This window comes from Chiloscyllium plagiosum, chromosome 30, assembly GCF_004010195.1.
Source record: "Chiloscyllium plagiosum isolate BGI_BamShark_2017 chromosome 30, ASM401019v2, whole genome shotgun sequence".
Taxonomy (NCBI): domain Eukaryota; kingdom Metazoa; phylum Chordata; class Chondrichthyes; order Orectolobiformes; family Hemiscylliidae; genus Chiloscyllium; species Chiloscyllium plagiosum.
In genome coordinates, this window is record NC_057739.1 from 45,029,593 (window position 1) to 45,052,633 (window position 23,041).

The window sequence follows — 23,041 nt, forward strand, 5'->3', positions numbered from 1 at the left end:
CCGTCGTCGCCCGCTGCCCCTCCTCGCCCGCTGCCCCTCCTCGCCCGCTGCCCCTCCTCGCCCTCCCCCTCCTCGCCCTTCTTTAGGAAGGGCTCATGCCCGAAAAGTCGATTCTCCTGCTCCTTGGATGCTGCCTGACCTGCTGCGCTTTTCCAGCAACACATTGTCAGGACAGGATCTTTCCCCCTGGACGTGGGGGTTTATGGGTCACCCCTGCATTCCCTGGGCCATTTGATGACCTGACGGACAGCCAGCTGATTTGATGCTGAGCGGGAATGAAACCTGGACCATTTACCCACAGGATTCAGATTTTCATCCACATTCCATAGTCCTTCCATTCGTAACTATGGGCTGTGGGTATTAGTGGCAAAGCCATTGAGCTGAGTGTCTTGCTTTAGCCATGCCAGAGGGCAGTTCAGGGTCACTCACATCGCTGTAGTCTCCTGTAGGCCCCTCCAGCTGAGGGTGGCAGAGTCCTTCCCTAAAGGGCATTAGCCTGCCACGGGGGATTTTAACGACAATCTGACAGTTTTACCATCACCATTGCTGAGAGTAGCTTTCAATTCCAGATCTTAGGAATTGAATTTCAATTCCACTGGTTAACACTTGAACCCCAATGCATTAGTCTCAGCCTCTGGATTGCCTGAGGCATTACCACCCTGCTCCTGTCACCGCGCATTGAATGGTATAGAGGGAGCTTCACTCTGTATCTAACCCCATGCTGACCCTGTCTTGGCAATGTTTGATGCGGGCACAGTGCAGAGGAAGCTTTACTCTGTATCCAACCCTGTACTGTCCCTGTCCCCCATCAAACACTCCCAGAACAATGTAGAGGGAGCATTATTTCCAGTTTAAAAGAGGAAGATTTACTGTATCTAACCCTGTGCTTTCCCTGTCCTTGGTACTGTCATTATGTTCGTAATGTTGTAGAGTCATAGAGAAATACAGCATAGAAACCGACCCTTTGGTCCAACTTATCCATGCTGACCAGATATTCTAAATTAATCTAGTCCCATTTACCATTTGGCCCATATCCCTCCAAACCCTTCCTATTCATAACCCCACCCAGATGCCTTTTACGTGTTGTAATTGTACCAGCCTCAACCACTTCCTCTGGCAGCTCATTCCATGTGCAAAAAAAAGGTTTAAAAAGTCATTCCCTGGTTGAGAGTTTTGTTGGGAAGACCAGCATCTCCCCCCTCACACCCCATTCATTTCTGACCCAGGGGTTTCCAGATACCTGTCACTTCTACTCTGAACAGTGTGTTCAGCTACATCACGGTGAAAAAGGAGTCAACCACATATCTGTGGCTCTGGACTCCTCCGTAGGCCAGACTGGTTCAGGATGGCAGGTTTAAAGAGCATTAGTGAACCAGAAGGCATTTTCTGATCATTATTGAATAAACAGCTAAAATAAATAGAATTTGAATTTCCCAGCAGCTGTGGTGGGATTTGAACTTGTCCCTGAATCATCAGTCCAGACTGCAGGATCGCTACTCCAGGAACACCGCAACCATGACTCCTCAGCTCTAGTGAAATGAACTAGTATGTTTTGTTGAACATAGCTTATCCTTCCTGTTTCTTCAGATAGCTCTCTGTGCTTTCAGTTCTGAGTGGCATTACTTTAAAAGACTGCTTCATTGTTAGTCCCCTCCTAACTCTGTGTCTGTGTCTGTGTCTGTGTCTGTGTGTGTGCGCGCACGCGCGCCCGTACCCCAGTGAGAGTCAGTGTGTGCGAGAGAGAGAGAGCCCATACCCCAGAGTGTGTGTGAGTGCGCATGAGTGTACATCTGTGTGTGTGTTTGAGAGAGAGCCCATACCCCAGCAAGAGTGAGTGAGTGTGGGTGTGGGGGGGGCTGAATTAGCCACTGACCTGCTGAAAGTTTCTGACAGATCTCTCCACAACATTCCCAGCTTTCCAACTGTCTCCTTATCCAGATGCTGCCAGATCTGCTGAGGTTCTGCAGCAATTTCTGTTTTTGTAACATAGTGGAAGAGGACAGGTAGAGACATCAGGGTGCAGCACTGTGAAATATTAGAAGAAATTAACCTGGAGTGGGAGAGAGGAGGTGATAACAGCTTTAGCAGCCTTAAATCTGCAGGCTGTGTACATATCCAAATCCATGCGAGGCATATCTCCGGCTATTGAGGGAGGCAAGGGAGGAGATATAATAGCTGAAAATGTGTTGCTGGAAAAGCGCAGCAGGTCAGGCAGCATCCAAGGAGCAGGAGAATCGACGTTTCGGGCATGGGCCCTTCTTCCTGAAGAAGGGCTCATGCTCGAAACGTCGATTCTCCTGTTTCTTGGATGCTGCCTGACCTGCTGCGCTTTTCCAGCAACACATTTTCAGCTCTGATCTCCAGCATCTGCAGACCTCACTTTCTCCAAGGAGATATAAACAATACAATTCAATACAGTACAGGAACAGGCTATTCGGCCCATCAAGCCTGCGCCAATTCTAATCCTTATTTCGACTTGCTACTTACTACCCACGTGCAGTTTCTGTTCGTAGTTCACCTCCCATTCACGCGTCTATCAAGATATCATAGTCTTAAACGTTGCTAACGTGTCTGCTTCCACCACCTCCACTGGCAGTACGTTCCAGGCACCCGTTGTCCTCAGTCTGAAACATTTTCCCCGCACATCTCCCCTAAACCCTCCTCCCCCCCCGCCCCCCCCCGCTTTGAACCTGTACCCTCTTGTAGTCAACCTTTCCACCCTGGGAAAAAGCCTCTGACTATCCACCCTGTCTATGCCTCTTATAATTTTGTAGCTCTCTATCAGGTCGCCCCTCAGCCTCTGTCTTTCCAGCGAAAGCAATCTGAGTTTATCCAACCTCTCCTCATAACTAAAACCCTCCGGACCAGGTAACATCCTGGTAAACCTTCTCTGCGCCCTTCCCTTGTGGGTGGCACGGTGGTTAGCACTGCTGCCTCACAGCGCCAGAGACCCGGGTTCAATTCCCGACTCAGGCGACTGACTGTGTGAAGTTTGCACATTCTCCACGTGTCTGCGTGGGTTTCCTCCGGGTGCTCCGGTTTCCTCCCACAGTCCAAAGATGTGCGGGTCAGGTGAATTGGCCATGCTAAATTGCCCACAGGGGTTAGGTTAAAGGGGTATGGGTGGGTTGCGCTTCGGCGGGTCGGTGTGGACTTGTTGGGCCGAAGGGCCTGTTTCCACACTGTAAGTAATCTAATCTAATCAAAGTATTGACATCCTTCTGGTAGTTTGGCAACCAGAAACGCACGCACTGTTTCAAATGTGCACTAACTAAAGTTTTATATGGCTGTACAGATATGAGGGCCCTGGCAGAAATCTTCAAATCCTCTGTAATCAGAGGTAAGACACCAGATGGGAGGATTGCTAATATTGTCCCATCATTTAAAAACAAAGGGAGAAAGGCATAGACTGGAAATTATTAGTCATTATTATATGGAAAGATTATGTTTAACAAAGTTGAATTTTTTGAGGGGGTAACCAGGAGTGTTGATGAGGGCAAGGTATTTGATGTGGTTTACATGGACTTTAACAAGGCTTTTGATCAGGTCCCTCATGGTGGGCTGGTCAAGAAAGTAAGAAGCCATGGGTTCTGAGGTAAAGTGACACATTGGATACAGACTTGGCTGAGAGGCAGGAGGTAGAGGGTGATGCTGGAGGGGTGTTTCTGTGACTGGAAGTGGGTTCCTCAGGCTCTGGTGCAGTTATGGTCTACATTAACAACTTGAAATTAATGTAGGGGGGCATGTTTGAGAAATTTGCAGCTGACAAAAATTGGATGATGGTACATAGTGAAGAGAATAGTTGTGAGCCTCAGGAGAATGTCAGCAGATTGAACATTTGCTCCTGCTCTGTCACCTAACCAGTCTTGAAACGTGAGATAATACACTTAGTCATACAGTCCTACAGCACGGAGAGAGGCCTTTTGGCCCAGACTGGTCCATGCTGACCAAGATGTCCATCCACACTAACCCCATTTCCCTGCACTTGGCCCATATCCTTCTAACCCTTTCCTATCCATGTATTTGTCCAAATGCCTTTTAAATGTTGTTAATGTACCCACCTCAACCACTTCCACAGGCAGCTCATTCCATATGCGTACCACCCTCTGTGTAAAAAGGTTTCCCCTCAGATTTCCTTCAATACTTTCCCCTCTAACCTTAAACTGATGCCCTCTAGTTCTCGATTTCCCCAACCCTGGGAAAAAGACTGAGTGCATTCACCCTAGCGCTTTTCCAGCAACACATTTTCAGCTCTGATCTCCAGCATCTGCAGCCCTCACTTTCTCCCCATATCCTTCTAACCCTTTCCTATCCATGTATTTGTCCAAATGCCTTTTAGTTGTTGTTAATGTACCCACCTCAACCACTTCCGCTGGCAGCTCATTCCATATGCCTACAACCCTCTGTGTAAAAAGGTTTCCCCTCAGATTTCCTTCAATACTTTCCCCTCTAACCTTAAACTGATGCCCTCTAGTTCTCGATTTCCCCAACCCTGGGAAAAAGACTGAGTGCATTCACCCTATCCATGCCTCTCTTGATCTTCTACACCTCTACAAGGTCCTACGCTCTAAAGAAAACGTCCTAGCTTGTCCAACCTCTCCCGATAGCTCAGACGATTGAGTCCAGGCAACATGCTTGTAAATTTCTTCTGCACTCTTTCCAGTTTAATAACATCCTTCCTATAACAAGGTGACCAAAACTGAACACAACACTCCAACTGCGGCCTCACCAACGTCCTGTACAACTGCACCGTAACTTCCCAACTTCTATATTCCATGCTGTGACTGATGAAGGCCAGTGTGCCAAAAACTGCCTTCACTGCCCTAGGTGAAATTGAGGACTGCAGACGCTGACGATTAGAGTTGAGAGTGTGGTGCTGGAAAAGCACAGCCAGTCAGGCATCATCTGAGGAACAGGAGAATTGATGTTTTGGGCAAAAGCCCTTCATCAGGAATCCCTGCCCTGTCTACTGTGGCTCCACTGTCAGAGAACTGTGCACCTGTGCCACAGGGGGACCTTGGAGTTCTACACTCCTTAAGGCCCTGCCATTCACCATGAAACTCTTACCTTGATGTGACTTTCCAAAATGCAAGACCTCACACTTATCTACATTAAACTCCATTTGCCATTTCTCAGCCCACTTCCCCAGCTGATCAAGATCCTGCTGCAAATTCTGATAACCTTCCTTGCTGTTTAAGATGCCACCTATTTTAGTGTCATCAGCAAACCAACTAATCATGTTGTGTACATTCTCATCCAAGTCATTGATAGCGAATACAAACAGCAATGGGCCTGGCATTGAGCCCTGAGGCACTCCATTTAGGGAGGGTTAACAATGTGAGGGATTACACTGTGAATGTTAGGAGTCAGGAAAGTGCTGAAGGTCAGAGGGAGCATACCCACAGATCCCTAAAGGTACAGGACAGGTAGATAACATGATTAAGAAGGCATATGGGATATCTTGCTTTATTAGCTGGGGCACAAAATACAAGAGCAGGGAGATTATGTTGGAACTGTATAAAACACTGGTTAGACCACAACTGGAATACTGTGTGCAGTTCTGGAAGGACGGGTTTGAAGTAGAGAGGGTGCAGAGGAGATTTACCAGTATATTGACTGGTGGGTCTGAACTCTAAAGTAAATTTGGATAGACTGGGGCTGTTTTCCATAGGGCAGTGAAGGATGTGAGGGACCTGATAGAGAGGGATAATAAGGGGACTTAATAGGGTGAATAACAAGACAGTTTTTCAATGAGGGGAGGGGTCAATAATCAGAGAGCATTGATTTAAGGTAGAAGGCTGAAAGTTGGTCAGAAACATTCTCACTCAGAGGGCAGTGGGAATCTGGAACTCACTGCCTGAAAGGATGGGAGAGTCTGAAACTCTGGTAATGTGGAAGCAGTATTTAGGTCATCACTTACTTTGCCCTATCCTCGAGGACTGTGGGCAAAAACCTGGAAAATGGGATTACTACAGTCAGATCTTTGTTGACTGATGCTGACATGATTGGCCAGTTGGCTTTTTCAGTGCTGTAAATATCCGGAATGTAGGAAGTGTGCTTAGCTGCAGGCAACACTCTCACAACTTTGGTTCATTTTTTTTCCCCTCAGGTTCAGTCTGGGCCTCTTTTGCCACAGTGTCCTCTAGTCACTGCTGCGCCCAGTGGAGGGAGGCGCTTTTCCTGCTTTCCATGGTATTCCTGGTTCACAAAGTGGAACTGCAGGCAGTATAGTTTGAGGCAGCAATGTTCATCCTGCTGCTTGGACCCACTCCCCAAAAGCACAGCGAAAAAATGTCTGGGTATAGTCTCTGAGGAGTGGGCGCAGTCACCCTGTCTGCTGCTCCTTAATGATTCCTTGTGTCGCTTCAGGCCTGTCTGTGTAACTGTTTTCCTGCTGCTTGATGCAGTTGCTTCTGAAGCAAATATCTATCTCCTGTCTCAGGACCCCTTATAGTGCAGTGGTAGTATCCTTATCACTGAGCCAGGAGGTCTGGGTTCATTTCCCACCTGCTGCAGAGGTGTGTAATAATATCTCTGTCTCCTGTCTTATTCACCTTCAGTTGTCTTTATCAAATGGAAAAGACACACTTGTATTCTTCTAACACCTTTCACATCCTCCGGCCATCCCAAACTGCCTGACAGTTTGGTTCCCGTTGTAATTGTACCAGGCACAGCCACGATTGGTTCAGTATTGCAAACTGGAAAGGTTGTAGGAACCTGAGGAGGAATAACATGTGGAAGGGAAGGGAAGATGAGCTGAAAACGAGATGGTCCATTCTCACTTGACTTCCTCATGGCCTTTGAGGAGGGAAATCTGCCATCTTTACCTGGTCCGGCCCACATGTGACTCCAGGCTCTCAGCAGTGTGGCTGGCTCTTAGCTGCCCTCTGAAATGGCCCGGGCAGGATGCCCAAGACCTGGGGAGCAGGTGCAGAAGAGACGGCACCAGGGATGGATTGTGTGAAGAAAAGCTGAGGACGTTACTCCAAGAACAAACGTCAAGTCTCGTCTACATTGGGGAAACAAAGTGTAGACTGGGTGACCGCTTTGCAGGGCACCTACCTTCTGTCTGTAAAAAGGACCCTGAGCTTCCAGTTACCTGCCACTTTAATACCCCACCCTGTTCCCTGTCCAGCCTCTCTGTCTCGGGCTAGCTGCAGTGCTCCAGTGAAACTCAGCACAAGCTGGGAGAACAGTGCCTCATTGTCCACTTGCAGCCTTCTGTACTCCGTATCAAACTCAGTCATTTTACAGCCTGGCACCCACCTCCCATGTCCTTACCCCAACCCCACACACCCCGGCCTTGTCATCATACTGACTGCTACCGTTACCAACCCATTGTCAGCCATTAATGGTCCCCATTAGAAACTACTTATTCTCCCAGGCTGACATTTACCCACTCGTTTTATCTGCCCGACTGTTTTTCTGTTTCCCTGGGCTCTATCCCAATCTATCGTTCACTCCTCTTCACACCCCCACCCCATTCTCTGCATCAGTATCATCCATTTCCTCGCTACCATCTGCTCTGAGGAAGGGTCACTGGACCCGAAACATTAACTCTGATTTCTCTCCACCAATGCTGCCAGACCTGCTGAGCTTTTCCAGCGGTTTTTGTTTTTGTTTCCAGCATCTGTGGTTATAGTCATAGAGATGTACAGCATTGAAACAGACCCTTCGCTCCAACTTGTCCATGCCGACCAGATATCCCAACCCAATCTAGTCCCACCTGCCAGCACCCGGCCCATACCCCTCCAAACTCTTCCTATTCATATACTCATCCAAATGCCTCTTAAATGTTGCAATTGTACCGGCCTCCACCACTTCCACTGGCAGCTCATTCCATACCCATACCACCCTCTGTGTGAAAGAGTTGCCCCTTGGGTCTCTCTTATATCTTTCCCCTCTCACCCTAAACCTATGCCCTCTAGTTCTGGATTCCCCCACCCCAGGCAAAAGACTTTGCCAATTTACTCTATCCATGCCCCTCATATAAGGTCGCCCCTCAGCCTCCAGAGAAAACAGCCCCAGCCTATTCAGCCTCTCCCTATAGCTCAAATCCTCCAAACCTGGCAACATCTTTGTAAATCTTTTCTGAAGCCTTTCAAGTTTCACAACATTTTTCTGATAGGAAGGAGACCAGAATTGCACACAATATTCCAATAGTGGCCTCACATTTATCTGAATTAAACTCCATCTGCCACTTCTCAGCCCATTGGCCCATCTGGTCCAGATCCTGCTGTAATCTGAGGTAACCCTCTTCACTGTCCACTACACCTCCAATTATGGTGTCATTTGCAAACTTACTAACTGTACCTCTTATGCTCACATCCAAATCATTTATGTAAATGACAAAAAGTAGAGGACCCAGCACCGATCCTTGTGGCACTCCACTGGTCACAGGCCTCCCTTCACCTTTGAGCCAGTTCTGTATCCACATGGCTAGTCCTCCCTGTACTCTGTGAGATCTAACTTTGCTTCTTTGGGTTTTGTTTTTGTTAAGATAGAGCAGGGTTCAAAATCATGAACTGTTTCAGTAGTGAATGAAGAGCAACCATTGGCAATGCTGGGGCAGTCAGTAACTAGGAGACTCGGATTGAGGTGACTGACACTAAACCCAAACATAACTTGCTGACTTGTTTCCATGCAGCCATGTGATTTAATTTCAGAATGTGTTCCCTGAAAAGGTGGGAGGCATTGCAGGGTTATGTGGGGAGGTGGAGGGCGCAGTGTCGCAGTCATTGGATTAGTAATCCAGAGACTAATGTTCAGGGGATGTGGGTTCCAATTCTACCATGGCAGATGAAATCAATTAATAATTCTGGAATTCAAAAGTGGTCTAACAGCAACCAGGGAATTGTTGTTAACTGGTTTGTAAACCCACCTGGTTAGCAAGAGTCCTCTGGTAAAGAACTCTGTATCCTTACCTGCTGTAACTGCTGTATGTGAGACCAGAGCCACAGCAATGTGGCTGCCTCTTTAACTCCCCTCTGAAATGACCAAGCAACCTGCTCAGTTTAAGGGCAGTTAGGGATGGACGATAAATGCAGGCCTTGTCAGCGACCGTCACATCCGGGAAAGATGACATTTTTAAAAAGTTCTAAGATTCCTGGATTCTGATGCATTGTGGAGGAAGCGTGTATCAGAGTAGTCAGGAGGAGACACAACCTGTTAATTCTTCCGGGCTATCTTCGATGACTGAGAAATGAAGGCTGACTTCTGTGTTGATGTAGCACCTATTAACAAAGGGGCTTCAGAGGAGCGATTATCGAACACAAGGCAATTGGATTTGAGGAGTGTCTTCAAGGAGCAGAGGAGAAGTTTAATGGAGGGAATTCCAGAGGTCAGGAGCCAGACAGCTGAAGGACTGGCTTCCAGCGGAGGGATGCAAGAATGGAGCAGGGCAGATCCTGGGGAGTGATGGAGGGCTGGAGGAGGCAGGTTATGTTGCAGCTGTATAGGGTGCTGGCTGAGGCCACACCTGGAGTACTGTGTACAGTTCTGGTCTCCTTACTTGGGGAAAAAATGGACTGGCACTAGAGGGGGCACAGAGGAGGTTCACCAGGTTGATTCTGGAGTTGAGGGCGGTTGGCTTGTAAGGGACTATACTCATTGGAATTTAGAAAAATGAGGGTGGGGGGTGTGATCTTTATAGAAAGATAAAATGATGAAGGGACTAGGTGAGAGAGAAGCAGGGAGGTTGTTCCCACTGGTGGGTGAAACTAGATCTAGAGGGCACAGCCTCAAAATAAGGGGGAGCAGATTTAGCACTTTGTCAAGGAGGAACGTCTTCACTCAAAGGGTTGTTAATCTGGAATTCCCTGCCCAGTGAATTAGCTGAAGCTCCTTCATTGAATGTTTTTAAGGCAAAGACCGAGTTTGGAACAATGAAGGAGCTAAGGGTTATGGTGGGAGGGCGGGTATGTGGAGCTGAGGCCATGAAGTGATCTTATTGAATGACAGAGCAGGCTCGAGGGGTCAGACGGCCTACTCCTGCTCCTAGCTCTTATGTTTTTAATCCGTGAGGTTAAATGCAGGAGAACTTGCCTCGATCTGTCTTCCCCTGGCCCTAACGAGTCTCTTTTTCTTTGCAGTGCCTTGAGAAGTTCCCAGTCATCCAACACTTCAAATTTGGCAGCTTGCTCACCATCAACCCAGTGGGATCCTGAGCTGAACGACGCAGTGGGCACCAGAAACGTGGGCACCCAGGAACCAATATCTCTTCCCCCCCCCCCCCCCCCCCCCCCACCCCAACCATATCAGCTACAAACAAACAAAGTTCCACCAAAAAAAAACCCATGACTACTTTATTTTTCCCGTTTAATAAGATTTATTTTCTCTCTTGGTTTTGTTTCAAGTTTGGACATGACATATCTGTGGAGTGAAATGGCATGGAGTTGTAGTTGGGAGGGCGTGGCTTGCACTTCCTGGGTGCAAATGGGCATCGGGTGAATCAGCTGTTGGCTGCTAGGGTTCCCTTTCTCCGCTCTCCGACACAGATCTGCCTCTCGGTCATGACGATAGAAGCCAACCTGATGCGTGCTTTTCGATCCCGGGTATTGCCTGATCAGTGACCTGTGAGGGAGCTTCCTCTGTAGTTGCTGTGAAGTTGCCACCATGCTTTTCTGCATCTTGTGGTCTGTCCCCTTTCGATTCAGCCAGAGCTCTCAATATTTCCCCCCCCCCAACTCCTGCAAGTTGATTTAAAAATAGCTGCTTCCCCAAATCAACCGCCCCCCCATCCAGTTTACGTTTAGATTAAAAATAAAACAAAAAAATTGGTTAGAGCTTGAGTCGTGACTGACCATAAAACAATCTGAAAACAACTCCACCATTGGAATATCCCTTCAGCAGAGCTGAGTCAAAAATCCTAAAGAAACGTTTAACAAAATAGTATTAAAATCTAGAGATTGTGTCTTCGATCCATTGTAAGAGAACTTGGGCAATTTAAATCCACCAGGTGACATTTTAATTTTGAAGGAATCATTTTGGATATTTGCCTTTCGTAGATCGCTTCCAGGGTCTGAGGTTGTTCTTTCCCCAGTGCTGCAGCCCTGAGTCACAGACAATTGATGCTTTTAATAAAATAATTCACTGTATTAAAAGTAGAGGTTTCTTTTTAACACGAAGTGGGGCAGTTCTTTGAAGCAAGAAGATATTTAGCCTCCCCGCCCCCACCACCTATCCTCCGCTGCGTAACCACTAGATCACTTCTGTGGATTTTAAGTGTTGGGTTTTAAATAAGGGAACCATTGCTCGGACTGACAATCTCTTGAATGCGTTGGGTTTATTCATAGTCTGCCATTCCTCCTTGAGCTGTAAATGGAATTCTTGATGACAGAGTATTAGGCAATGCAGTATTTAAAGGATTTTGAGAATCTTGGCCCTTTTACAGTGTGTTTGCGTGTGTCTCAACCCAGGAACATCCAGAGGGCTCTGTCTGGAATATTTATCAATGAACCCACTCCTGTGATGTTATAGCATCTAATTAAAGGAAACGCATTAAAGGGACTGTGGTTTCTCCAAAAACAAACTGTTTGGGGAACATTTCTTTCTGCATGTCTCCGCCATGTTGCCAATTTTGCGCTTGACAAATTGCTCAGCTGGTTTCAGTTCAATCAGGCTCAAGCCTGAGGCAGAGTGACAGTGAGGGTCAGTGCAGCTTCACTCTTCAGGCAGTGGATCTGGGCTAACATTGAGGTGACACCCATTATATTGTACAGTGTGGGACGAATGGGTAGCTGGTCCATTTACTAAAGTTTCAAAGACGAGTCAAAGAACTGGTTAGGGATAGTCAACATGTCTTTGTGCCTGGGAAATCATCTCTCACTAACTTGGTTGAGTTTTTTGAAGAAGTAACAAAGACGATTGATGAGGGCAGAGCAGTAGATGTGATCTATATGGACTTCAGTAAGGCGTTTGACAAGATTCCCCATGGGAGACTGGTTAGCAAGGTTAGATCTCATGGAATACAAGGATAACTAGCCAGTTGGATACAGAACTGGGCTTATGCCCGAAACGTCGATTCTCCTGTTCCCTGGATGCTGCCTGACCTGCTGCGCTGTTCCAGCAACACATTTTCAGCTCTGATCTCCAGCATCTGCAGACCTCACTTTCTCCTCGAGGATACAGAACTGGCTCAAAGGTAGAAGACAGAGGGTGGTGGTGGAGGGTTGTTTTTCAGACTGGAGGCCTGTGACCAGTGGAGTGCCACAGGATCGGTGCTGGGTCCTCTACTTTTTGTCATTTACATAAATGATTTGGATGTGAGCATAAGAGGTACAGTTAGTAAGTTTGCAAATGACACCAAAATTGGAGGTGTAGTGGACAGCAAAGAGGGTTACCTCAGATTACAACAGGATCTGGACCAGATGGGCCAATGGGCTGAGAGGTGGTAGATGGAGTTTAATTCGGATAAATGCGAGGTGCTGCATTTTGGGAAAGCAAATCTTAGCAGGTCTTATCCACTTAATGGTAAGGTCCGAGGGAGTGTTGTTGAACACCGAGACCTTGGAGTGCAGGTTCATAGCTCCTTGAAAGTGGAGTCACAGGTAGATAGAATAGTGAAGGCAGCGTTTGGTATGCTTTCCTTTATTGGTCAGAGTATTGAGAATAGGAGTTGTGGTTGTACAGGACATCAGTTAGAGTCGAAGAGTGTGGTGCTGGAAAATTACAGCCGGTCAGGGAGCATCTGAGGAGCAGGAGAATCGACGTTTCAGCATAAGCCTTTCATCCTTTCTCCCAGGACAAAGGTGAGGCCACTTATGGAATACTGCATGCAATACTGATTTCCCTCCTATCAGAAGGATGTGGTGTAACCTCCTCCAGCTCCTACATCCCTCTCTATCTCTGTCCCCTCCTCCAGCCCCTAAACCTCTCCCTATCTCTGTGAGGGAGGGCGGAGTGAGTCTGTGAGGTGGGGGAGGTTATACAGCTCTCTGTTACAGACTGGAACTGCTGCTTGGCTTTACCTGCAGTAACTCTGCACGCGGCATTCCTGTAACCCTGCAGTGTTGCAGTAACTCTGCACGGGGCGTTTTTTGAAGAATTAACAAAGAGGATTGATTGAGGACAGAGTGGTAGATGTGATCTATATGGACTTCAGTAAGGCGTTCAACAAGGTTACCCATGGGAGACTGGTTAACAAGGTTAGATCACATGGAATACAGAGAGAACTAGCCATTTGGACACAGAACTGGCTCAAAGGTAAAAGATAGATGGTGGTGGTGGAGGGTTGTTTTTCAGACTGGAGGCCTGTGACCAGTGGAGTGCCACAAAGATCAGTGCTGGGTCCTCTATATTTTGTCATTTACATAAATGGTTTGGATGTGAGCATAAGAGGTACAATTAGTAAGTTTGCAGCTAACACCAAAATTGGAGGTGTAGTGGACAGTGAAGAGGGTTACCTCAGATTACAACAGGATCTGGACCAGATGGGCCAGTGGGCTGAGAAGTGGCAGATGGAGTTTAATTCAGATAAATGCAAGGTGCTGCATTTTGGGAAAGCAAATCTTAGCAGGACTTATACACTTAATGGTAAGGTCCTAGGGAGTGTTGCTTGGAGGATTTGAGCTACAGGGAGAGGCCAAACAGGCTGGGGCTGTTTTCCCTGGAGCGTCGGAGGCTGAGGTGTGACCTTATAGTGGTTTATAAAATCATGAAGGGCATGGATAGGATAAATAGACAAAGTCTTTTCCCTGGGGTTGGGGAATCCAGAACTAGCGGGCATAGGTTTAGGGTGAGAGGGAAAAGATATAAGAGAGACTTGAGGGGCAACTTTTTCACACACAGGGTGGTACGTATTTGAAATGAGCTGCCAGAGGATGTGGTGGAGGCTGGTACAATTGAAACATTTAAAAAGCATTTGGATGGGTATATGAATAGGAAGGATTTGGAGGGATATGGGCCAGGTGCTGGCAGGTGGGACTAGACTGGGTTGGGATATCCTGAAGAAGGGCTTATGCCCAAAACGTCGATTCTCCTGTTCCCTGGATGCTGCCTAACCTGCTGCGCTTTTCCAGCAACACATTTCCAGCTCTGATCTCCAGCATCTGCAGACCTCACTTTCTCCTCTGGGATATCTGGTCGGCATGGACGGGTTAGACCGAAGGGTCTGTTTCCATGCTGCACATCTCTATGACTCTATGCAGTAACTCTGTATGGAGTATTTCTGTAATGCTGCACATGGCTGTTAAATGCTGTAATTGTACCAGCCTCCACCCCTTCCCCTGGCAGATCATTCCATACACACAACACCCTCTGCATGCAGTGGCCGCTTAGGTCTCTTTTATATCTTTCCCCTCTCACCCTAAACTGACGCCCTCTAGTTCTGGACTCCCCCACCACAGAGAAAAGACCTTGTCTATTTACCCTATCCATGTCCGTCATGATTTTATAAACTTCTATAAGGTCATCCCTCAGCCTCCGACACTCCCGGGAAACTAGTTTGTGAAAAGTAGCTGTAGAATGGATGGGTTTGTGTGTGTATATGTCCAGGTTTATAAAATCATGAGGGGCTTGGATAGGATAAATAGACAAAGTCTTTTCCCTGGGGTGGGGGAGTCCAGAACTAGAGGGGCATAGGTTTAGGGTGAGAGGGGAAAGATATAAAAGAGACCTAAGGGGCAACTTTTTCACACAGAGTGTGGTACGTGTATGGAATGAGCTGCCAGAGGAAGTGATGGAGGCTGGTACAATTGAAACATTTCGGAGGCATCTGGATGGGTATATGAATAGGAAGAGTTTAGAGGGATATGGGCCAAGTGCTGGCAAATGGGACTAGTTTAATTTGGTATTTCTGGTTGGCATGGATGAGTTGGACATAGGGTCAGTATAACTCTGAAAGTTAGCACTGTGTTCCTTTGAGAAAAACATAAAGGGAAACTTGACAGAAAATTTCAAAATCAGGAGAGGTCTGGACAGAGTCGGTACAGTGATCCTGTTCCTGCTCAGTAAAGGATCAAGAAGCAGAGGGCACCGATTTAAAGTAATTTGCAAAAAGACGCAATTGCCAAGTGTGTGAGGCCTTTTTCACACAGAGCGTGGTTAGGCTGTGAAATGCATTACCTGCAAGTGCGAAGAAGACAGGTTCAACTGAGGGAAAAACGCAACGGACTGCTGGAATTGCTGGCAAAGCTGAGCAGGCCTGGCAGCATCTGTGGAGAGAAATCCACAGTTAACATTTCAGGTCCAGTCATCCTCCGAATGGGGACATTAGATGATTATTTGAACAGAGACATGTACGGTTACAGTGAAAAAGCAACAGATTGGCACCAAGTCATAAAGCCCGTTTGGGATGGGATGAATCCCCTCTGGTGATCTTGGATCTGTCTCCGAGTTGAGACAAGGCAGCAGATGATGATCTCCGATTTAGGAAGTACATTCCAACATGGAGTGAAGTGAGGAAAAGGGGGAAGTACGACGGAGGACAGGATGTTTGATGTGGATATGACTGTTCTTCAAGGGCATGGACCCTTGTTAAAGAGGCAGGTTTGAACTGGTATCCTAACAGGTGAAAGAGACATGGAGAGGTTTAGGGAGGGAGTCTCAGAACTTAGAGCTCAAATACCTGAAGGCATGGCTGGTGAAAGCTGGGGGCCTCAGAAATCTGGAAATATTTGGAAACAAGGATGGACATGTTAAAGTCAAGGTGCTGCAGTACCTAGAGCCAGTGTAGCTGAGGGGATTTTGAAGGGTGGTGGTGGTGGTGAACGGGACTTGGTGCAAGTCCTGGTACAAACAACAGAGCTTTGGGTGAGCTGAGGTTTTCGGAGATGACCATTGGGAGGCTGGCCAGAAGTGTTAATTTGGCAGGTAGAAAATATAATTCGGAAGGCTAATGGAATCTTGTAGTTTATTGTGAGAGCACGTGAATATAAAAGTAGGAAAGTTACATTTCAGTTATACAGGGCACTGGCGAGATCATGTCTGGAATACTGTGCACAGTATCGGTCTCCTTACTTAAGGATGGATGTAAATGAGTTGGATGCTGTTCAGAAAAGGTGGAGGTATTTGTATGATATTTAAGATGCCGGAAGACTGGAGGTTGGCTAACGTGGTGCCACTGTTTAAGAAAGGTGGTAAGGAAAAGCCAGGGAATTACGAACTGGTGAACTTGGCGTCAGTGGTGGGCAAGTTGTTGGAGGGAATCCTGAGAGACAGGATTTACATGTATTTGGAAAGGCAAGGACTGATTACAGATAGTCAACATGGCTTTGTGTGTGGGAAATCATATCCCACTATAAGGATGGATGTAAATGAGCTGGATGCTGTTCAGAAAAGGTGGAGGTATTTATATGATATTTGAGATGCCGGAAGACTGGAGGTTGGCTAACGTGGTGCCACTGTTGAAGAAAGGTGGTAAGGAAAAGCCAGGGAATTACGAACTGGTGAACTTGGCGTCGGTGGTGGGCAAGTTGTTGGAGGGAATCCTGAGAGACAGGATTTACATGTATTTGGAAAGGCAAGGACTGATTACAGATAGTCAACATGGCTTTGTGTGTGGGAAATCATATCCCACTAACCAGATTGAGTCTTTTGAAGAAGTAACAAAGAGGATGAAGGCAGAGCAGTGGACGTTGTCTGTGTGAACTTCAGTAAGGCATTTGACAAGGTTCCACATAGTAGACAGGTTAGCAAGGTTATATCTCATGGAATACAGGGAGAATAGCCATTTGGATACAGAACTGGCTCAAAGAAAGAAGAGGTGGAGGGTTGCTTTTCAGTCTGGAGGCCTCTGATCAGTGGTGTGCCTTAAGGATTAATGCTGAGTCCACTGCTTTTTATGATTTCTCTAAAAGATTTGGATGTGAACATAGGAAGTTTAGTTAGTAAGTTTGCAGAGGACTCTGAGGTAACCTTCGTTGTAGTGAACAACGAAGAAGGTTACCTCCGAGTGCAATGGGATCTTGATCAGATGGGCCAATGGGCTGAGGAGTAGCAGATGGATTAGATTACTTACAGATTAGATTACTTACAGATTAGATTAGATTAGATTAGATTAGATTACTTACAGTGTGGAAACAGGCCCTTCGAAAGTGGAGTCGCAGGTAGATGGATAGTGAAGGCGGCGTTTGGTATGCTTTCCTTTATTGGTCAAAGTATTGAACATAGGAGCTCCGAGATCATGTTGTGGCTGTATTGATTAGGCTATGTTTGGAATACTGTGTACAATTCTGGTCTCCCTGCTACAGGAAAGATGTTGTGAAACTTGAAAGGGTTCAGAAAAGATTTCCAAAGATGTTGCCGGGCAGGGTAGGGTAGTCAAGAACTAGGGGCTATAGGTTTAAGGTGAGAGGGGAAAGATATAAAAGGAACCTGAGGGGCAACGTTTTCACACAGAGGGTGGTGCATGTGTGGAATCAGCTGCCAGAGGAAGTGGTGGAGGCTGGTACAATTACGACATTTAAAAGGCATCTGGATGGGAACATGAATAGGAAGGGTTTGGAGGGATATGGGCCAAGTGCTGAATGTTGGAATGTACAATTAGCTATGATCATACTGAATCTTGGAGCAGGCTGAAAGGTACCAGCTCCTCCTCGTTTGGTGGTGGTCACTAAATAATACATTATACAACTTTCTAAGCAACGTTGTATAACAACTGGCCATTTTTGGCTGATGTCATTTACATGAAGTGCCACTAGAGAGCACTGGATCATTGAGAGCAGCTGAGCCAGGGCAGCCAGTTCTTAACAGTGGGAGCCTTGCAAAACAGGTGTCAGTCTGTTAGTAACTCAAGTCAATATCACAGCTTGGACCGACATGCAGACTGCAGTCTGGCTCATGTGTGGGGAGGTAACATTCCTTCAGTGACCTGCTCTTTGGGCCACAGAAGATGAGGAGGATTCAGATTATTCAGCCCACGCTTTTCTTTAAACAGCCTGTTTGAACCCCTCCTGAGAATTGTTCCCTGCGTCCTTTTGATCAGGGAAGAGAGAAAGGCCTTCTGTCTAATACAGAAAGTGTTATTTCTGTAAATCAAGGGTTGCCTGAAATTGTGACGCTTTCAACAGTTAATTCCTCGTATTAATGTCTCGTATTAGGGAGATTTGGAGGTGCTGGTGTAAGACTGGGGTGGACAAAGTTTAAAAATCACACACCAGGTTATAGTCCAACAGGTTTATTTGGAAGCACTAGCTTTCGGAGCGCAGATCCTTCATCAGGTGATTGTGGAGAATAAGATTGTAAGACACAGAAATTCTGATGAAGGAACAGGACTCCAAAACCAGTGCTTCCAAATAAACCTGTTGCACCACAACTTTGTAGGATTCACCACTTCTGTCAGGATGGAGATCCAGGGGACGACATGAACAAGAAAGGCTTCCAATATACCCCACACCCCTCACCGTCACACCCTGATATACCACACACTCCTCACCGTCACACCCTGGTAAACCCCACACCCCTCACCGTCACACCGTGGTATACCCCACACCCCTCACTGTCACACCCTGGTAAACCCCACACCCCTCACCGTCACACCCTGATATAACGCACACCCCTCACCGTCACACCCTGATATAACGCACACCCCTCACCGTCACACCCTGATATAACGCACACCCCTCACCGTCACACCCTGATATAACGCACACCCCTCACCGTCACACCCTGATATAACGCACACCCCTCACCGTCACACCCTGATATAACGCACACCCCTCACCGTCACACCCTGATATAACGCACACCCCTCACCGTCACACCCTGATATAACGCACACCCCTCACCGTCACACCCTGATATAACGCACACCCCTCACCGTCACACCCTGATATAACGCACACCCCTCACCGTCACACCCTGATATAACGCACACCCCTCACCGTCACACCCTGATATAACGCACACCCCTCACCGTCACACCCTGATATAACGCACACCCCTCACCGTCACACCCTGATATAACGCACACCCCTCACCGTCACACCCTGATATAACGCACACCCCTCACCGTCACACCCTGATATAACGCACACCCCTCACCGTCACACCCTGATATAACGCACACCCCTCACCGTCACACCCTGATATAACGCACACCCCTCACCGTCACACCCTGATATAACGCACACCCCTCACCGTCACCGTCACACCCTGATATGCTCCCCACCCCCATCACTGTGACACCCTGATATACCCCACCCCCCTCACTGTGACACCCTGATACAGTGAGGGGTCTGGGATGTAACACCCTGATATACCCCACACACCTCACTGTCACACTCTTATATATCTCTATTTGAGTGCATCCCCTCATGTAGTTGTGTCTAAATTAATGTCAATGACAATTGGCAGTATATCTCTCCACTGGTTGGCACAAAGGAAGATTGTGTGATCTCAGTGCCAGAAGGTAGTCACTTGTGTCCCTCAGGGTAGTGTCTGGTGCCCAATCAATCATTCTCATTTCCATGTGGTTCAGCCCCCCCATGATCAATCTTGTGACAGAACACAGACCAGTACAGCACAGGAACAGGCTCTTCAGCCCACCATGTCTGTGCTGACCAGGACGCCATTCTAAACTAATCCCATCTACCTGCACATGGTCCGTATCCCTCTATTCTCTGCCTGTCCATGTGACTGTCCAAACGCCTCTTAAACATTGCTATTGTATCAGCTTCTCCCACCTCCCTGACAGCACGCTCCAGGCACCTACCATCCTGTCTGTAAAAACCTTGCCTCACCCATCTCCTTGTAACTCTCCCCCCTCACCTTCAACCTACACCCCCTAGTATTGGACATTTTCACCCTGGATAAAGACTCTGACTATCCTCCCTCTCAATCTGAAGTATTTCAAGGACAGCCAAGTGGTATTGGTGCTAGTCTATTAATTCGGAGACCCAGGGAATCTTGTGGGGACCTGGGTTCGAAAGCTGTCATCACAGACGGTGGAATTTGAATTCAATACAAATCTGGAATTAAGAGTAATGATGATCATGAATCCATTGTTGGGGAAAACCCATCTGGTTCACTAATATCCTTTCAGGAAGGAAACTGTCATCCTTACCTGTGCTAGCCTACATGTGACTCCAGGAGAAAGTGAGGTCTGCAGATGCTGGAGATCAGAGCTGAAAATGTGTTGCTGGAAAAGTGCAGGTCAGACAGCATCCAAGGAACAGGAGAATCGACGTTTCGGGCATAAGCCCTTCTTCAGGAAAGAAGGGCTTCTGCCCTTCTGAAGGGCTTATGCCCGAAACGTCGATTCTCCTATTCCTTGGATGCTGCCTGACCTGCTGCGCTTTTCCAGCAACACATTTTCAGTACATGTGACTCCAGACCTGCAGCTACATGGTTGACTCTTTTCATGCAATAAATTCTGGCCAAGCCAACAATATCCTCACCGCGTGAATGATAAAAACATCAGGTTGCCCCTCAGCCTCCAACTTTCTAACAAAAACAATGTCATCAATGTCATAGCATCGAAATCATGACGCTCTCCCCATAGCAATGCAAGGCTTCGGGAAGGCAACTGTAATCCCATTCCACAGAAAGGCATAAAACCAAAGGACAGATCTCCAAAATCGTTAAAACGTGAGAACTTGATACTGTAGTTCCACAGCTAAGGAGGCCAAGGATTAAGCAGGTAAGTAATGGCTCCATTTCCTTCTCTGTTCCCCCATCCAAGGAAGGTTCTGCAAGGAATAGAAAGGATACATTGCAGGTTTGTCGGAAGTTATAACAGCTGAGTTTGTAAAGAAGGATTTAACGAATCTGAGTTTTTTCTCTGGTGCTGCTGAGGTTTCAGAAGGTGTTGGCAATGGATGGGACCTTGGACCTGATTCCCCGTGTTTAAGGATGAAGTGGTTGCAGAGATAACAGATGTACAGGTCCCCACGTCTGTTGACTCTGAGGTGGTCCTGGTGGATTGGAAAGCAGAAATAATAACATTGCAGGAAGCCAAAGAGAGGGAAGAGGGAACCAAAGTCTGGTTTAGCCTGATATCAGTCACGGAAAACTGCTGGACTCCTTAACAAAGAGTCTGCGAAGGGAGAACACGAGATAACAAAAGGATTTGGCAAAGTCAACATGACTTTATCGAAGGGAATTCGATGTTGTCGTCTGAGCAGGAAACGGAATGGAAATAAAGAAAACATCACCTCAATCCACTGGTTTCTCAAATCAGTCTGTTCAGAGATGTTAAAAATACCTCTACAGCAGTCAGGAGCTGAACCTGGGACTCCTGACTCAGAGGCAAGGACACTACCATTGCACCACAAAAGCCCAAGTGAACAGCGTATGTGTGAATCAGATAAGATGCCACAGAGGGTTGTTACACAAGATTCATGGAGGCAAGGGCGAGCTTTTGGCATAGGTAGAGGATTGGCCGAAGGAATGAAAGGATAGTTTGGAATTGTTTTTATTTCATGGGATGTGGGGGTCACTAATGAGTGCAGCATTTGCTGCCTGTTCCTAAATGCCCCTGAACTGAGCATGGCTGTTTCAGAATCAACCCCATTGCTGTGGGTCTGGAGTCACATGTAGGCCAGACCAGGCAAGGAGGGCAGATTTACCTCCCTGCAGGACATTTGTGAACCCGATGGGTTTTCAATAGCAATCGCAGACGGTTTCACAGCTCCATTACAGGGACAAGCTCGCAATGCTGGATTTATTAATGGAGTTGCAGTTTGACTGGCGCTTCTGTTTGCACCCCCCACGTAGGAATAATAATATCACAAGGGTTTCATTGGGAGCCTAAGCACCAGTAGCTTGAAGAGATTGTGACATGGAGAAAGTGGGTACTGCAGATCAGAGTCGACAGTGTGGTGCTGGAAAAGCACAGCCGGACAGGTAGCATCTGAGGGGCAGGAGAATCGACGTTTCAGGCATTCCTGATGAAGGGCTTATGCCTGAAATGCTGATTCTCCTGCTCCTGGAATGCTGCCTGACTGGCTGTGCTTTTCCAGCAGCCCACAGAGATTGTGATCCTGACACAGAGTCTTTAATATCCGAACCCAAACTGGAATTAGACTCAAAGACAGTGAGTGGTGACCATTGATGTTCTCTCGTCATTCAGTTAGTTTGAAGAGACATGCAGCAATGGATGTATTGGAATTTTAAATTTTAAAGCCATATCACCACCACAAGATGATGGATTCCACCTCACAAGAGGTCCTATTGGAATCCAGCAAGCAGAGGGCCAGAATCTCACCATTCCAGGCCCAGGCAACACACTCTGGCTGTGTTAGAGAAGCAATAAAAAAAAAACCAATCACAGAGCATCTCCAGAGCCTCCACGTAAACAGGAGCTTATCAAACGGTGTTACCCACCCATACTGATGCAGAGAACAAACTGAACACTAACAGCCAAAGATTTTTCAAGATCTCTAGAGTGTGGTTTAAAGGATAGACCGTCGAGACCTAACTGCTTGAACAAAGAGGTAGCGAGAAGTTTCTTTGTAAACCTTGCAGTTTAAACAAATCCCTACCTGCAGAGGAATCCAATCTCCACTCAGTAGCTGAAACAATGTCTCCAGTGTCTCAGACTGAGGCATTAAAATGCAGTCACACTAGAGAGCGTGTTTGGAATTAAATGTTAAAGAAGAGGGATACATTTAGGGCATGGAAACACAAACACACAGAATCACCTGGGTTTAAAGGCATTACATGGATCATATATTGCCCTTTCATTCCCAGTTAAACCCATCAACCCTTCCCCAGAGAATAAAGAATACTGTGGAACATGTTCAGAAGGAGGTATCGTCATCAACACAAGGGGAGGTGGTGGCCAGTGGTACTGTCATTATTCTAGTCATCTCAAACCCCAAGCTGCTGCTCTGGGTTCAGGGTTTCTAACCCCATCACAGCAGATGGGATATTTGAATTTAAAACTTGGAATAGAAAGTTAGCCTCATGTGTAACCACTGCTCATGGTCATAAAAACCCATCTGGTTCACTAATGACCTCAAGGGATAGAAATCTGTCATCCTTACCCAGTCTGGCCCACAGGGGTTGACCCTTAACTACCCTCCAAGCAATTAGGATGGACATCAAGACAGTAGAGTTGCAGGCATATAGGATAGTGAAGGCAACATGTGATATGCTCTTT

At 47.0% G+C, this 23,041-nt stretch overlaps 1 protein-coding gene across 1 annotated transcript in view; it reads left to right on the forward strand.

The window, feature by feature from the left end:
• ptpa (protein phosphatase 2 phosphatase activator) overlaps positions 1-11,526 on the forward strand; it is a 56,203-nt gene extending 44,677 nt beyond the window's left edge. Inside the window, exon 10 of the mRNA XM_043720628.1 lies at positions 10,092-11,526. Within this exon, the coding sequence (XP_043576563.1) occupies positions 10,092-10,166 (75 nt within the window). The 3' untranslated portion in view covers positions 10,167-11,526. The remainder of the gene's footprint in view (positions 1-10,091) is intronic.
• The last annotated feature ends 11,515 nt before the right edge of the window (positions 11,527-23,041 follow it).